This window comes from Chelonoidis abingdonii, chromosome 9 (assembly GCF_003597395.2).
Source record: "Chelonoidis abingdonii isolate Lonesome George chromosome 9, CheloAbing_2.0, whole genome shotgun sequence".
Lineage (NCBI taxonomy): Eukaryota > Metazoa > Chordata > Testudines > Testudinidae > Chelonoidis > Chelonoidis abingdonii.
Window position 1 is genome coordinate 14,380,037 of NC_133777.1, and position 16,302 is coordinate 14,396,338.

Here is a 16,302-nt window from a genome sequence, read left to right on the forward strand (position 1 = left end):
AAAAGGAAACAATTAAAACCTCTCATGAGAAACTGGTATCAGATTATTCTGTTTGATAACTTGGTGGAGGAGTCATCCTTGCTTTTAAACGTGCACAGTTAAAAAACCCCAGGACTTGCTAAAAGTAGTCTTGGTTTTGGTTCTAAAGGTAGCATGAAGGAGCAACTTTCAGTCTTTTCTTCCACACAGGATTATGCAGCAGTATTATTTTTAGAGTACAGAAAAGATATACACAAAATGGAAAAAAATTGATTTGATCAATAAATAAATAGTTCTACATACTTGCAGTAATTCAGTAAGCAGTATGCCAGTAGTTTAGGTTCTTTCCAGTTTGTTGCAGCCATATTCTCCTTACGATGTCTTTCTTGAAAAGCTTCGCTTACCCACACGCGTCTTAACTGACTCACTAAGGAATGCTGATTTGCCAACCAACATTCATCATTCTTAACTATAATACTTATGATCTGTCAAAAAACAAACAAGACAAATACATCTATTAAACATATATCTAATAATAGCAATCAGAGAGACAAGCTGGGTTAGTTAATATCTTTTATTAGACCAACTTCTGTGGGTAAAAGAGACACTCTTTCGAGCTTATGCAGAGCACTTCTTCTGGCCTGGGAAACGAGTTTTTAACAGGCCACTTCACCTTGAATGCTCCCTTAGAACAGCAGTTGTCAAGTTTATTTGATTGTGCCCTCCCTACACACACCCTTTCGTAGTGTCTGAAGTCCTTTGCGCCCCCTGCCCCTCTGCTCCTTCCACACAAAGGCATATACCACCGCCCAGCTCTGAAGGCAGCGTGAAGAGCAGCAGCTGCTGGCCAGGCACCCAGCTCTGAAGGCAGACTGACTTCTCATGGCCCCCTCCCCCGCTAGTTTGAGAACTTCTGCATTAGCTTAGCATAAGTAGTTAGCACATATGCTATTTGTTTGATCTTGTATTTAACTGACACTCTTCGTACCTTTCCCAGACCAGGGGAAGAGCTCTGTGTAACTTGAAAGCTTGTCTCTCTCACCAACAGAAGTTGGTCCAATAAAAAGATATTACCTTACTCACCTTGTCTCTCAAATACAAGGTGGAACAGACTGTTTAGCACAAGTTGCCCACATAGACTTCAAGGAACCACTCAAGGTGAACAGGCTCATTAACACCTCTCCAATCACCAGGTGTGGGGTGGGGAAAAGGGAGTGGGGTGGGGGAAAGCTGTGGGGAGGTTTAGTGGGTTAAAAACTGTTGTAATAAGCCATAAATCCAGTGCCTCTATTAAGTCCATGATTTTTAGTGTTTAGCAAAAGTTATGAACGTGCCTTGAAGCTTAAAATTTATAAAATTTTGCTAGACACTAAAAATATGAAATACATGTTAACTACTTATGCTAAACAATCTGTTCCACTTTGCATTTAGCTATGACACTGAGTATGCTTCCCAGACCTGAAGAAGAGCTCTGTGTAAGCTCAAAAGTTTGTCTCTCTCACCAACAGAAGTTGGTCCAATAAAAGATATAACCTCACCCACATTGTCTCTCTAATATCCTGGGACCAAACACAGCTACAACAACATTCCATAACAACAATCTTGATATACACGGACGAATTTCAGATTGATTGAGGGCTAAATATGGTTCTACAAAAACTGCCCATAGAAACACTGCCATTAATTCCTTTTCTTTTTAGCTCCAATGAAAGATATATTTTTAAAAAGTTTAAACGTCCCTATTCAGTATTGGCAGCATTATGCTAGTAACTGAGAAACAGAAGAGTCAAAATGACTGTCTGTTTTCTTAAAGCCAAGTAACATGCAACAAGTAAACTGGCAGGTGAAAGGGAAATTCAATTTTTTTAAACTGTTTTACAAATCTACCAATATATATGTGACATTATTCAATGTATCTATAGTCAGCGTCCCTCTAAACAGATTTGAACTATCCATGACAACGTTTGTGCAAACAGCAAATAAATACCTTGATAGCCTGAAACTGAAGATCAAGACGCATTGTGCTGGTGCTTGGTGATCCAGGTCTAACAGCAGCTTGGGTGCCACCAGGTAACAGTAAAGTGATAAATCTATTTGGATTAGCTGCCAGGACATCTCGTAAAGGCTTCGCATCTTTGTGTTTTAAAAAACTCTGGAGAAGGGCAACCAACCATTACAGGAATAAATTTTAATGAAAACATACCAAAGGTTGTATCATCACACAGTTGTATACCCATGTTTAGTTTACCTATACCACTTGGACTTAATGCATTTTAATTTTGTGCCTCAATTTAATACTCATAAAAAGGTGCCACTGACTCAAGTCCTCAAGACTGAAGTCTGGTATTTTGTCTGACACAGCAGATACCACACAGTCAGAATAATGGTAAAAAGATACATGAATAACTTCTCATTTATCAAAATTGGACTATTGTTCGCAGATATTACCATGAACATTCTGCTCCACTGTGGATCATTTAAAGTCGCTTCCATCATGAACAGCTCAACAGTCTGGGATGGATGACGTGTCAGAAACTTTATCAGTGGTTCTCTGAATGGACTGCCTGCCTGAAACATTCATAATGTTTTAATTAAATTATTTCCCTTTATTCAATTTATCCATTCCTCTCACATTATCTGGCAAAAAATAGAGCACTGAAGTTAACATGTGTACAGGTGTAAAATGAATTTGTTAGCAACCACAACCACCCCAAGGTCTTAAACCAAGTATTATCAGTCTTAAAAGATGAGATAATTTGTTACAAATCAATTTTTATACCAAAATAATCTTACACAGGTGGCTGGAACAATTAAAAAAAACACTTAACAGGAGTATTATAAAAGCAATAAAAGAGGCAATTGGCAAAATTAAACTCCATTTTTACCTCTATCAACATAGCCCGTTCTGTTTTCATCACAACTTCCAGCAAAGGTTTAACTAGAGTCTGAGGAGCAGCTGGGATCAGATGAAATAGGTTTATGATTGCTGAACAAATCTTCATTTCCTACAGATAAAAATAAACATTATCAAAATAAACTAACAATTCCTAACTAAACGTACAAACATATTACCACAGATCTTACCATGACTACATTTTTCTATCTATATATTAGCACAGCTGGCAAACAAAAGCAAGGAGTTAACAAATAAGCAGGAACTACTTACCCCACTACATGGAAGGAATCTGTCCTGAAGAAATATATATTTTTTCCCCCATTTTGGTATCATGTTATTGTAAGGCATATTTTATTTATTTACTTTGTTTCTTCAGTGATATTTTAATATTAAAGCTAGACTGTGTGTAATGAGAATGGTGATGAGGGGAATTATGAGGATTCATTGCGGCACTATATTGAGCGGTTCACACTTCAAAAATCCAAACTAGCAGCTCAGAACCATTTCCCATACGCACTCCACAACAGCAGAATAGGAGTGAAAGAAAAGTACCCTCCCATCACTGTTCGATGCATGTTGCATGTGGCTGGCTATTTTTAAAAACAGCTTTGCTCTCCCATCAAATATTGATTCTTCTAAATGTCTGAGCAAATGTCAGGATTTCTTTTTAAAATTGTGTAGTTTAAATGTGTTTTACATTTTCCTAGGGCAATGAACTGTATTTTCTATTCAGAGTGGGAATATCACTTAATGAATAGTATTCAAGGAACCAAAAGAAGAGGAAAAATAAATCCATTTCTAACAGAGACTATGTACCATGTTTGTAGTGGGATATTACCGGTGTTTTTTAAACTGAATTTAAATACAAAGCATTAAGGCACCAATCCTGTAATCTGATCTGCACAAGCAGGTCCTTGGGGCCGCCTACACAGAGCACACTGCCGGACTGGGGCTTAAATTTATAAAATCCATTCAGATTATTAGATCCCTTGGAAAGCTCTTAAAAGTTCTGCTCCAAACTTCCTAGTACAAAACATGCTGAACATCCTTCACAGCAATGTTACTAAAACAACTCCGCCACAGACAAACATAGGACAAGTCACAGCACTGCACTCAAAGGCACAATGCACTCTGCCCATTACATAACAATACAGCTAACATATCACAGCAAAAACCAAACACAACAACAAAGAACCTCCTGGGGCCTCCACTGAATTTCTCACCTCTACCCCTTCCACGGCAGGCTGAACCAAAACAAAAATTACAGCATGAAAAAAAAAAAAAAGAAAGAAAGAAAGAAAGAAAACACAAAAATGTAAAAAAAGTATATGCTATTCTTCAGATTGCAGTCAGAAACTGACTTTAATAGGGTTATGTTCTCACCTCAAACTGACAGAATGGAGACAACGAACATCTCCCGCACTCTGAAATGCTCTCCTGAGGATGGGGAGGAAAAGCATCTTTTTTTTTTCTATTTTTACATTGTTTACATATAATTTCCCATATATTTGTGCACAATAAAATATTAGGGATGAACAAGACAGTGGAAACAATATTCAGATATCTTCAGAGACAAGTATTGCCCACGCAGACAACAAAAACCTTCAATGCTTCAAATATCAAACTACACAAGTCTTTTTAATGGACTTCAGCCCTCCCCCAAAACAAAAATTCAAATATTCACTTAAGCAACATTGTTGATGAGGGGAGGAAAATTTGTTGCACTCTGCTTAATCAAAACAAAGTTACTTTATTTCATATGGAGTAAGGAAAGACTAGCTTTTTTAATGAAGCTTTTAAGCATCAGATCCATTAATTAAAAATTCATTTCCACTTGGAATGCAATATTTTTTTTACTACCAGTCGCACGTAATCAGGGCTACATTAAGCTACAAAAGGGCTGTTTTAAGTGGCAAGGATTAAGGATCAAAAAAGCTGAATAATTCTGGCTCTCTTACTTTATATCTGGGTTTACCCTGACAGAATTTACATCATTATAAATCAGTTTTTAACTGAGATTATTTTTTTAGCCTTTTTAGTTTACAAGTGCCATTTTTTTTCCTTGAAAAATGCAGGCCTTGTGGAATTTTGCAGCAAAGCATTTTACTAGAAGGCAAAATGATTAATGTCTTGTCAGCTAATCAGAGTGTTCAGATTCTGAGAACTGCATGACAACACCGGTATCAAAACAAGAGTGCTCAAAAAGAGCATGGAGTCCTATTCACCTCACCCCAATTTATAGATGAAGAGAGAAGGATAAAAATTGCTTAAAGTCATTTTAAATTTTTTTTAAAGGAATAGTGCTTCAAACCACCCTCAAGCAGATGTGCTTCTTTTTCTCAGCCTCTAAATCTCCACTGAAGTTACGATCTCCTGAAGCTAGCATTCACAATCAGTTTGTATAATACAAGGCACTTCAAGAACCACTTCACACTAATAGAAATTTGCTTTTAATGTGAACCGGTGAAATTTTTGAGTCCACAAACCCCAAGAAGAAACACGTATTAATGCTAACTACAATTAATCCTCTTGACTAATTAACGTCACCCCCATTTCTCTCTCATAGGAGATGAAGTTACAAAAACCAGCTCATACATGGATGCATGAAGAACATCTGCTGTGTAAACTGTGTGAAGATCAGTGTCAAAGTGCATTTTCTTCAATTTACTAATATTTGTAGTATTAAGGACTCTCTTGAGATGAGCATCTAATAAAAAAAGAGTAAAATTTAAGACTGAATTATCTTTGTTTAATCAAATCTTTTTTAAATGTAAGCGTCGTCAGAAAAAAACTATTTGAAAATGTTGAACATGTGTCAAACATTCACAACGTTGTTTGAAATAGCTTTTTCTCCACCACAGTTTTTTTGTTCTTGGGGGACGGAATGTTTAACACAAAAAAAATACATAGAGACAAAAGATTGTGACAGAAAACATTAAAAGCAAAAGAATTCACAGCTGAGTGAAATATGTCTAATATGTAGAGAGAACTAGACAAAGAACAGTTACAGTGGTGCCCCACTGTGGACTGAAAGACGACTACTATAAAAGACTCAACTGTATCTACAATCATCAGGAGTGGGAAAAAATGGATCCCAATAGCAGTTTACAGAAAGCCATAGCAGTGCACTGAATTAATAGATAAATATTAATATTTTGGCAAACATGCATGCACAGTAGCCTACTTTTAAATCTTAACGCAAACAAGAAATTAACCCAATCTGATTCAGAAGCGATGACCAATTTAGATCTGAAGTTAGCTTTTTCATGGGACAGAGAAAAAAGTAGATAAAAAATCATTTCATTTCTTGAAACAAAAACAGCCAGCCCAATTTAGTTCTAATCTGAAACAAAACAAAACAGATTCCTTCCTAGTTTGGAAGTTTAGAAACAGTGATAAATCTGTACTCCTAGTAGAAATTACTGGTATAGTTCCTAATAGAATTGCAGACACAATACAAACTATAGCACTGAATGTGATAATTATTTCTACAAGTACAGTATTATAGAACACACTTTGCCTTTAAACTATGCAGTTTTCAGTTTGCAAGGAAACTTAATTCCCACATTTCAACAAACTATCACTTCCCACAACAAACCAACAAACTGACCTTAATTATTAAACAAAATTTTAAAATGTAGCTTTCAAAAATCATATTTAGGATGGAAGGGGGAATGTTATATGTAGTGTACATTTGCTGACAAAAAAGGCCATGAACATCCAGTATATTAACTGAAAACTAAACTATAAAACCAAGCTGAACTTAAAAAAATGGACTATTGAGAAATTATGTCACTGATCGTGTAATCTGGTCTATACAGGCAGATACCTCAGAAGACAATGGGTGTCTGCCCATAAAGCCCTCACTGCAGGATTAGGACCTAGGAAACTGCGCACACTAGATGAAATTCACCCCACTACACAAGATTCTACCAAAGATCCTCCACATCATTTCAACTTCAGAGCAAAAGTGCTGAGACACTTATACATGCACTATCTTTGCCAGGAGAATTTCAGTCACTGTAAATACCAATTTAAAATGCAAATCAAAAGCATCCGATACTAAGATTTGTCACAAATATTTCAAAAAAGTAGTTTTATGCAGCCTTGTAACAAAAACTTCAGTGGCTATCCAGTTATGGTAACATTTACAGTTGCAGGATTTCTGTATTTGATAAGAGTTTACATTGCTTACTTCGGCTTCTCCCTCCCCCATAAAAGGAACTATTAACTTACATTTCCATCACTCCTCTGTCCTCCTTTATGTGTAATTACTACCACTTCCATCCATTTACGCAGGTGTTGCTGTGGGGAAATCCAACATCAGTATGATTACTCTAATTTTACAATTCCAGTCATGAAAGCCACAGCAAGATTTTATACTAGATAAAGCAGACGTACAGCCTGATTTTTGAGGGAAGCAAACTAAAACAGCTGTCAGTAGTTAGTTCGGCTCCCTTGATTGGAAAGGTTAGCCTGCTGTTTGCGACCCACTGGTTTGCAACCTACAGATCTTGTAAGACATTCAACTGCTTCTAAACTGACCAGGTACCTACAGAGGCCAAGAAAACTTTTAAATCTGTGCTTGATTGGAAGGTTGCAAGCTTTTCTTTTGATCTTACTACAATTATCCATACCTTTGTCACTTCTAGACTGGAGTGCTAATACATCCTATATGGGGCTACATCTGAAGTTCATTAGGGAACTTTAGCTAGTGAAAAATGCAGCAGGTCTCCTTTCTTAGAGGTTCTTTCTACAGGGAGTGGATTACACAGGCATAGTAAAATCTAATGGCTGCCAATTCATTCCTCATGTGGTATCACAACAGCTGAGGTCACCTGAGAGTGTTAAAAGCCCTCAACTCTGGAACTACGTTCACCACCTCATCCAACAGAGCCCAAATCCACTGACCTTTAAGGCCTGCTGCACGGTACATTCCCCAATTTTCAAAAAAGGGATGGATATGAAAGTGCGCATGTGGGTTGAACAGGAAGATATTTATTAAGTCTGATAGGCAAATGGGAACGGGTGTTCATATCTGGTAACTGATTTGTACATGTTTTAATGTACAAATCATATAAATCAAATGACCAAGTATGATCACTCATCTCCTGAGTATTAGAGCCCCTGGCAAAAGGATATAGACAAATTTTTTAGGAATCCAAATACAAAAGATAAAGGAAAGACTACCATCATTTTAGCATTCAAAGAGATGCCAGCCTGCCCACGAAACATTATCCTACTGAAAAGTAAAAAGCAAGTTTTCAAGACAATGTTTACCATAGTATCCTGGCAACCCCACATTTAGAGAGAAATCTGTCCAAGGATATTTCAGTATAATTAAGTTTGACTTCATTAGAAGAAAAAGGGTTGTTCGTTGTTTTCCTTTTCACTTAACTAAGCCTCTTTAGAAATGATGGTTTTCATCCAATTCTAATCATGCAAACATTTTAAATCACAAATTAATATACATGAATTGTAAAGCATGGAAACCTTTTGTACAATCTATTAATTAAATCACTATTAAACTGCTCTTTTAATCTTCAATTTTATCCATGTCAGTTAAAAGGAGTATTCTCCTAGGAACATTTAAAAAAGGATTGGGCTTACCATCATCTGATCACAGAACTTGTCATTAAAGGAGTTTGGAAAAAGTCTAGTGACAGAAGTCAGACGGTTCACAACATTCAGTGTCAAGCTTCGATAATCTCCCAACATCATGAGCAATGGTCTCATGTGTGTGTGAATTTGATCTACTTCTATTGTAGCTCCTTCCAAGAACTGCAAGGAAGTAAAGCATGGAATCACAACAGAAATAAAAGAAAATTCAGTTACTTCTGTAAAGACACTTACAAAAAATAACTCTGCAGAACCGGTTTCATATTTTTAAAGTTCACAATAAAATGGCTGTACAATAAAAAATGGTTTAACAAATGTTTGGTTTTAAAAAATGCTTTTGGTGGCAGGATGGAGGCTTATGAAGAACATGTTTAATCGCGATACATTGCTCATTTTACGGAATGTGCTGCAAACAAGAGATTCGGTTAACAGGATTTTATTCCTATACTACTATTGTTAACTGTGGAGTTATAAAATTCTGACTGGGGAAGAAGTATATAATTATTTAAAATTTCTCTCTCATTTAACCAGCAGTTTTAAAAATGCAACAGAAAAAGATCTTAACTGAGAGGTAAAAGACACTCAGGCTTTGTGTTACAAGCAAAACCACATGTTTGGGACCTGGTCATAATAAACAGTTAAATTTTGTTCACACAGTAGCTTTTTTCACAACAAACCAAACATCAGTGTCTCTCCACCTATTCAAGTTGCCAAAGGCAACTTGAGAATGGATAAAATTACCCAAATCAGATCCACAAGCAGAGTTTGGAGATTTTGACTATATTAAAAAAAAAACACACACACACAGCATGCACAACAGTTTACCGGAGGACAGCTATGTGCTATATTATGCCACAGGCAAGGGCAAAATACTGCAAGCTGCCATAGTCCACTGAAGAAAGGACTGTGGAGAATCTATATTTAGGGCCAGCCATATCAGTAACTGGTTACACACTCGTTTAAAGCTGTAGGGCCAGATTCTCTGCTGAAATCCCGAGGTCATTTTGCACTGCCCCAGTAGTGCAAAGGGATTGGAATCTGGCCACAGTTGGATAGTAGGAATTTCCTCTGGTGTAACTGAACCCCTTGCTAGCATGAAGCTGGCGAAGGCAGCTCCTGCATCAACTGCTCCCACACTCCCACCACAGGAGAAGAGAGAAGGGGCTTTAGAAGAGGTCAGGAGATGATCCTCTACCAATGGTAAAAGGTATTTAAGCCTCTTAGCTGCTCTAACTCTTGCCAGGGCCAGCCCTCACAATCAGGGAGCTATAACCAGCTCTGGCATCACCACAGAAAGCCCGTCACAGGAAGGAATCTGATCAGAGTACACACATGACCTGCAAATCTGTGGATCATTGACATTACTAGTGTGAAATTTATCCTGTGTAATATGCTATGAATGCCTGCTCCTCATTATAAAGTAGATACATCTCTACCCCGATATAACGCCTCCCAATATAACATGAATTCGGACATAACGTGGTAAAGCAGCACTCTGGGGATCAAATCAAGTTCGATATAACGCGGTTTCACCTATAATGCGGTAAGAATTGTTGGCTCCCAAAGACAGTGTTATATTGAGGGAGAGGTGTACTGACTATGAATAGTAAACACTTACTTAATATTAATAATTACACTAAGTAGCTCTTTATTCATTAAAGCTATGTTAGAGATAAATCAGCACAAGATAAAGCTGTAGTGGGGCGGACTGCCCCACTCCCTGTGAGAGTGGCTGTGGCAAGCCAGGGGGCCTGCACAGACAGGAAGCCAATTAAAAAAGGGTTTATGGGGAGCCAATCAGGGCCAGATTGTAGACAACCAATCAGGGCCAGGCTCAGCCATAGATAAAGGCTGCCCAGAGCAGGAGCAGTCAGTCTGTCCCAGGCCTTTGACAGGAGAAGGTCAGTCTCCAAGGAGAGACTAGCACTGCGGACAGCGCAGTGCTGGGTAGGCTCAGGGAGGCCAGAATGCACTAGCCCTATGGAACCAGCTAGAGCGAATGGCCCAGGATAGAGGACTCTGGAGATCTGTGGTTGGCGGCCCATACCCCGATTGGGGTGACGGGCATGAGTGAGTGAGTGATAGCTTCCAGGCTGCAGGCCCTGAGGGGAAGGGCCTAGCGGGTGCAAGGGGCCGTAGGGGAAGCGCCCCAGGGAAACAGTCTGAGGAGGAAAAGGAGGAGGACAGCGAGGCTGATGCCAGAGGGTCCCTGGGCCAGGACCCAGAGTAGAGGGCGGGCCTGGGTCCCCCCTCTTCCTCCTTGCAGTACATCCAGCCATTGGCTGTAGGGAGTGGCCATTACAGACCATGCCAGATCCCTGCCAAGAGAGGTTAGACTTTGAGGGCGTGTGGTTGCACATGAAGCCTGGAGTGGAGGACTGCTGATTATCGATCCCCAGAAGGGGGTGCAGATAAACTAAGGGGCACTGCCGGAGGGCTGTGGCCTCGAAGAGGACACCACCGAGCAAGGAGCGACGTGGGGCCAGAGACGCCGACTGAGGGCAGAACAACGGACGGGACACCACGAGGAGGGGGCGCTCCACTGGAAGCAAGCTAATTCCCAGAGTTACCAGCAGGAGGCGCCAGGTGGTGAGTTCCCAACCCGTTACATAAGCATAATGCTAATTTTTTGATTAGGAGCAATTTGACACATCGATAAAACTTTGAAACAACAAAGCTGAATATATTTAGTCCAAAAGAAAAATATGATTCCTGGATAAGAGCGTGAATGCCTGGTTTCCACCACAGGACATTTTTATGGGCAAGATCAAATCCTCCCTCAAAAAACATTTCATAGAAACAATGAACGCAACTTAATTATACTGGTGCCACCCTAACACAAACAGAGCAGCTACTAATCCCAGTAGAAATACTGCTTCTTTGTTACACTGCTTCTCGGGAAAAGCATAAAGAGAGACCAACACAAAGCAGCATTGTTTTAATATCACTAACCTTTCTCATACATGCCTCTCCCGCCTCCTGCAGTTCATTATTTGTTGAATTAAGTGCCTTGAAAAGTGCAGCAATGATTTTCTCTCTAGACTGAGGTAAGTAATTACAGGCAGCTAAAGCATCTGCAAAAATAAGAATATTTTTGTGTTCCTTGTTGACTTGAAATACAGAAGGAAAGGGCCATTTTTTTGGTAAATTCTCTATATGTTTGTTTCATTTCTTCTGAAAATTACTGACAGCTACAGCTTTAACATTTTTGCCACATGCAACAGATATCACAAGAAGAACAAAAGACTGGTGTTACTATTAATAGTATTTTAAATTTTCTGAGTGCTATTCAAGGAAGTCATTCCAAAAGTATTTAGAGTTCTAATCCTTAGGAACTAAAAATCATTACTGTAAATAACTGAACTGAGGAATATTGTCACTGGAATAAACAGTCCGCCAACTTTTGCTCTCTGACACATGCAATCACACTGACTTCAATAAGGTTATAAGTATGTTAACAGAAAGCAGTATTTTCCTTTCTTGTTAATAATTTCTTTTTAATCCAATGAGAATGTATTAACATTGTTGGATATTACATAATTACCGGTAGTTAGTTTTCCCAGAGTAAATATTTATGAAGTTCCTAATTTTCAGATCATTTGTATATTTTCTCTCTCTCTCAAGTCTGGCAATAAAGCCACACTTGAATTATAGAAGTTTCAAGATCATTACTGCCTATAGAAGCTCCTGGTTTGCTTCACATTTTCATGTTCTCTCTCATTGGAATTTATGTACATTTATTGCTTGTGACTAGGGTTACCAACCCTCCTGGTTTAGCCGGGAGTCTCCTTGAATCGGGCTTCATCTCCAGGAGGCTACTGAAGCCAAAACAGGAGGAGACTTTAAGCCGCTAAAAATCCAGCGGTACAACTGAGCTACGGCAGGCTCCCTACCTGCCTTGGCTCCATGCCGCTGTCAAAAGCGGCCAGGACATCCCTGCAGCCCCTGGGGTGAGAGAGGGTTTCCGCACGCTGCTTGCACCCTGAGCACCAACTTTGAAGCTCCCATTGGCCAGGAATTGCAACCAATGGGACCTACAGGGTCCGTGCCTGCAGGCAGGGCAGCACATGGAGCCCCCGGCCCTTGCTTGCCCTCCTCTGTCCCCCTCAGGGGACACACCGGCCACTTTCACGAGCAGCACAGAGCCAGGGCAGGTAGGGAGCCTGCCTTAGCCCCACCGACCAGAAGCCACCTGAGAAGCACTGCCCAGCTAGAGCCAGCACCCCAAATCCCCGTCCCGTGCCCCCACGTGCGCCAGACCTGAGCCCCCTCCTGCACCCAAACTCCCTCCCGGAGTCCGCATCCCCCGCCCCCCAATCCCCAGCTCTAAGGGTGCAGGAAGGGGCTAACTCCAAGAGCTTGCACCCACACCCCCAGAGCCCACATCCCCTTCTACACCTCAAATCTCTTCCTCAATTTGGTGAAACTGAGTGAGAGTTGGGGAGAGCAGGCAATGGAGATGGGGGGAGTGGGGAGAGAGTGGGCATGGAAGGATCTTTGCGTTTTTGATTAAACAATTGGCAACCCTACTTGTGACAATTATCTGATTCACAGCTTGGAAAACTAAACCCTGTTCATCCAGAGAGCAGGTACAGCATTGGCAATGGAAGTGCAAGCTCCCATGGGCTGTCCCCATCAATATCTCCCGAATTATGATCTGGAAAGAACTACTTCCATGGACTTCAGTCTGCTGAGATTATCTACAAAAGCATCCGCTGCTATTATAAGGAGTGTGTCTACCATAAGCTATATTTGCATGCTTTAACTTACTCAAGGCTGCAATTCGAAGAGGTACTAGTGATGGAAGACTTTTGTAACAGGGTAATTTCATTAAGGCAGCATCTTCAGCCTCACACAAATTCAACAGCTGAAAGTTGTAAAATAAAAAAAAAAAAAAGTTAGCTCAGTGATTATTGCGAAATAATCTTTCCAGTCACATTTTCAACATGGCAATAATTCTCTCTACACAGCTCTGCTCTTGCAATTAGCTGCTGTAAGGAGGCGCCCTGGCTCCCCGTCGCACCTGAGGGGAACGAGCCATAGCAGGCACCCCCGTGGGCGGAGCCACTACCGCCTGTTCCCGCCCCCCGGAAGTCAAGGGGCGGGACAGGAAGTATAAGAGCCAGGGCTCAGAGCTCAGTTCAGCGCCGGCCGCCGAGGACAACGGACGTGGAGGCCCGAGCTCCCGCTCTGCCCAGCCTACCTCAGGCCCACTACCCAGAGGAGCACTGGCCGGATCTGCCCCGGGCCCACTATCCAGAGGAGCGTTGGACTGACCTGCGTTCCCCCTGCCACCCGTAACCGGGTGGCAGTATCCCCCTTCACCCAGAGCTACAGTTGTTTGCTGCTCGGCCCTGCCCCCAAAGGGTCAGAGCCCCCCTGAACTGTTTGCTGCTCGGCCCTGCCCCCAAAGGGTCAGAGCCCCCTGAACTGTTTGCTCAGCCCCTGAGCTGAACTTGACTGTTTGCTGCCCCGCCCTACCTGAGGGCTGGGCTATAGACTCTGTTTGCTCAGCCCCTAAGCTGAGCCTGACTGTTTGCTGCCCCGCCCTGCCTGAGGGCTTGGGCCATAGACTTTGTTGCTCAGCCCCAAGCTGAGCCTGACTGTTTGCTGCCCCGCCCTGCCCGAGGGCTGGGCTATACACTCTGTTTGCTCAGCCCCTGAGCTGAGCCTGACCGTTTGCTGCCCCGCCCTGCCTGAGGGCTTGGGCTATAGACTTTTATTTGTTCAGCCCTCGAGTATGGCAGCGGAGGCTGAGCCGTCTGGCCGCCTGGAAGGAGGCGCCCGGGCTCCCCGTCACACCTGAGGGGACGGGCCCCGACGCACCGGCTTACAGCTGCCTTAAGTTATTTTCAAATAAACAATTAGTTTCATTCAAGAGGCTGAAAATTCAAGTATGGAATTGTGTACACCTTGTAAGTGTCAGCCTGCACAATTTTTAAGAACCCTAGTTAGGTTCAGTGCTTTAATTTACGAGTTTACTGGACTGGGATTCAGAAGACCCGGGCTTTATTCCTGGCTCTGCCCCCAGCGTGTTGAAGTGATCAGCAGCAAGTTGCTTCGCCTCTCTGTGCCTCAGTTTTCCTATCTGTAAAATGGCGATAAAATGATACTAACAACCTTTATAAATGCTTGAGATCTACTGATGAAAAGCACAATATAAGAGCTAGGTATTATTATTAGGACTCCTCCACCTGGTTTATATGATCTGCTCGGAGTCTTTTTTTCAACTAGGAAAAAGAACTAGGTCATTACCTAGCTCTTTCCCAGGAGACTACCTTTATCAATAGATCACGTTCCATTCTCTAGACTGAGTCTTGTGCTCAAGCCCAAGAGATACTGTAGAGATACTCCTCAGTTTGTCCACAGGCCCTGATTATGGAAGCAGATCACCACAATAACCTGAAACATCCTCTAGAAAGCAAGGTTGGCTAATGGTCTTCAAAAAGTCCTTCGAGCCAAAAAAAAAAAAAAAAATAAAATCCACTATGGGGATGCAAGTGAGTTGTTGAAGACCGAGTAAGGAGGTTAAACACAGGAAGCAGAAAATATTTTTGGTAGCTGAGGGATTTTGTCCTTTAGTGCAGGAGTGTCTAAGGAGGCGAGAAGATAGTACTAAATACCCAGAGGAGGAAAAGGGTGCCACTTAGTATACTTGGCTTTTTAGCCTCTTCTCTTCCACTGTAGAGACACCCTGCACCCTCCTCCCTGTCATAAAGGGGAAATACAGACCGCATCTGTCTAGATGCACCACCAGCATGCCTCTCTATTGTGCAAGTTTGGTGCCAGAGACCCTTCACAAACAAGAAGTGTGTTGGGGCACTGCAGAGTAAGGAATGGACCACCAGGCAGCTAGACAATTATATTGAAACTAAAGTCAGTCCTGAGACATTGACAAAAGTCCCCAGTTTTTTGGACTGTCTCACAGTTCCGACAGAACATTCAGTTATCTTTATTTTTAAACTTACAGCTTTATTTCAGTGGAACGTCCTTTTAAAAAACATCCAACTACACTCTAAGAAAATTAGCTGGACGTTTCTAAAGTAGAAATGAGTACTGAAGGCTGATCGACACACAACTTTATAACCAATTCAGTTAAAGCAGTCACCAATATAAATTAAACCAATAAACACTTTAAAATTAATATAACTGCATGTATGCTAGGGCAGGGGCAGGTAACCTATGGCACGCATGCCAAAGGCGACATGTGAGCTGATTTTCAGTGGCACTCACACTGTCTGGGTCCTGGCCACTGGTCTGGGGTGCTCTGCATTTTAACTTAATTTTAAATGAAGCTTCTTAAACATTTTAAAAACCTTATTTAAACTATTATTGTATAGACTTACAGAAAGAGACCTTCTAAAAGCATGAAAATGTATTACTGGCACGTGAAACCTTAAATTAGAGTGAATAAATGAAGACTCGGCACACCGCTTCTGAAAGGTTGCTGACCCCTGTGCTAAGGGGTTGCACCAATTTTGTTAATTTTGTGAAGAGTTTGTATAAACAAGGCCTGGGACTATTTAAACTGAACTTTCAATATCAGTTTAACACCTACCTCCCTGACATTAAGAACACCCCATACTTCTGAAAGCTACTGTTTTAATTTGCAGATGCAGGCTGACAGCACTTCATCAGTTCACATTTTAAAGGTTATATTCTCATTGAGAACCAAAAGAAGTTTGTTTGTTTTTTTAAATGAAAGCTTAAATTCAGCAGAAAATACTGATACCCACAAATGGCAGGGTGAGCCTCAGCATACAGCATGCACAGAAATGCTGCATGTTCGTTTCCACTGTCCCTAATAA

General features: G+C 41.1%; 1 protein-coding gene across 10 annotated transcripts in view; it reads right to left on the reverse strand.

Moving 5' to 3' along the window:
* TRRAP (transformation/transcription domain associated protein) overlaps window positions 1-16,302 on the reverse strand; it is a 157,679-nt gene that overhangs the window by 94,378 nt on the left and 46,999 nt on the right. For 6 of the 10 annotated variants that reach the window (XM_075069218.1, XM_032771009.2, XM_075069219.1 and 3 more), the window contains exons 29-38: window positions 13,265-13,361; window positions 11,447-11,568; window positions 8,486-8,656; window positions 7,112-7,180; window positions 4,259-4,312; window positions 4,099-4,119; window positions 2,865-2,984; window positions 2,428-2,547; window positions 1,967-2,131; window positions 283-464 (exon numbers count right to left, since the gene is read on the reverse strand). In XM_075069218.1, the coding sequence (XP_074925319.1) occupies window positions 283-464; window positions 1,967-2,131; window positions 2,428-2,547; window positions 2,865-2,984; window positions 4,099-4,119; window positions 4,259-4,312; window positions 7,112-7,180; window positions 8,486-8,656; window positions 11,447-11,568; window positions 13,265-13,361 (1,121 nt within the window). The remainder of the gene's footprint in view (window positions 1-282; window positions 465-1,966; window positions 2,132-2,427; window positions 2,548-2,864; window positions 2,985-4,098; window positions 4,120-4,258; window positions 4,313-7,111; window positions 7,181-8,485; window positions 8,657-11,446; window positions 11,569-13,264; window positions 13,362-16,302) is intronic. The other 4 variants (XM_075069223.1, XM_075069222.1, XM_075069221.1 and 1 more) reach the window with 2 other exon arrangements.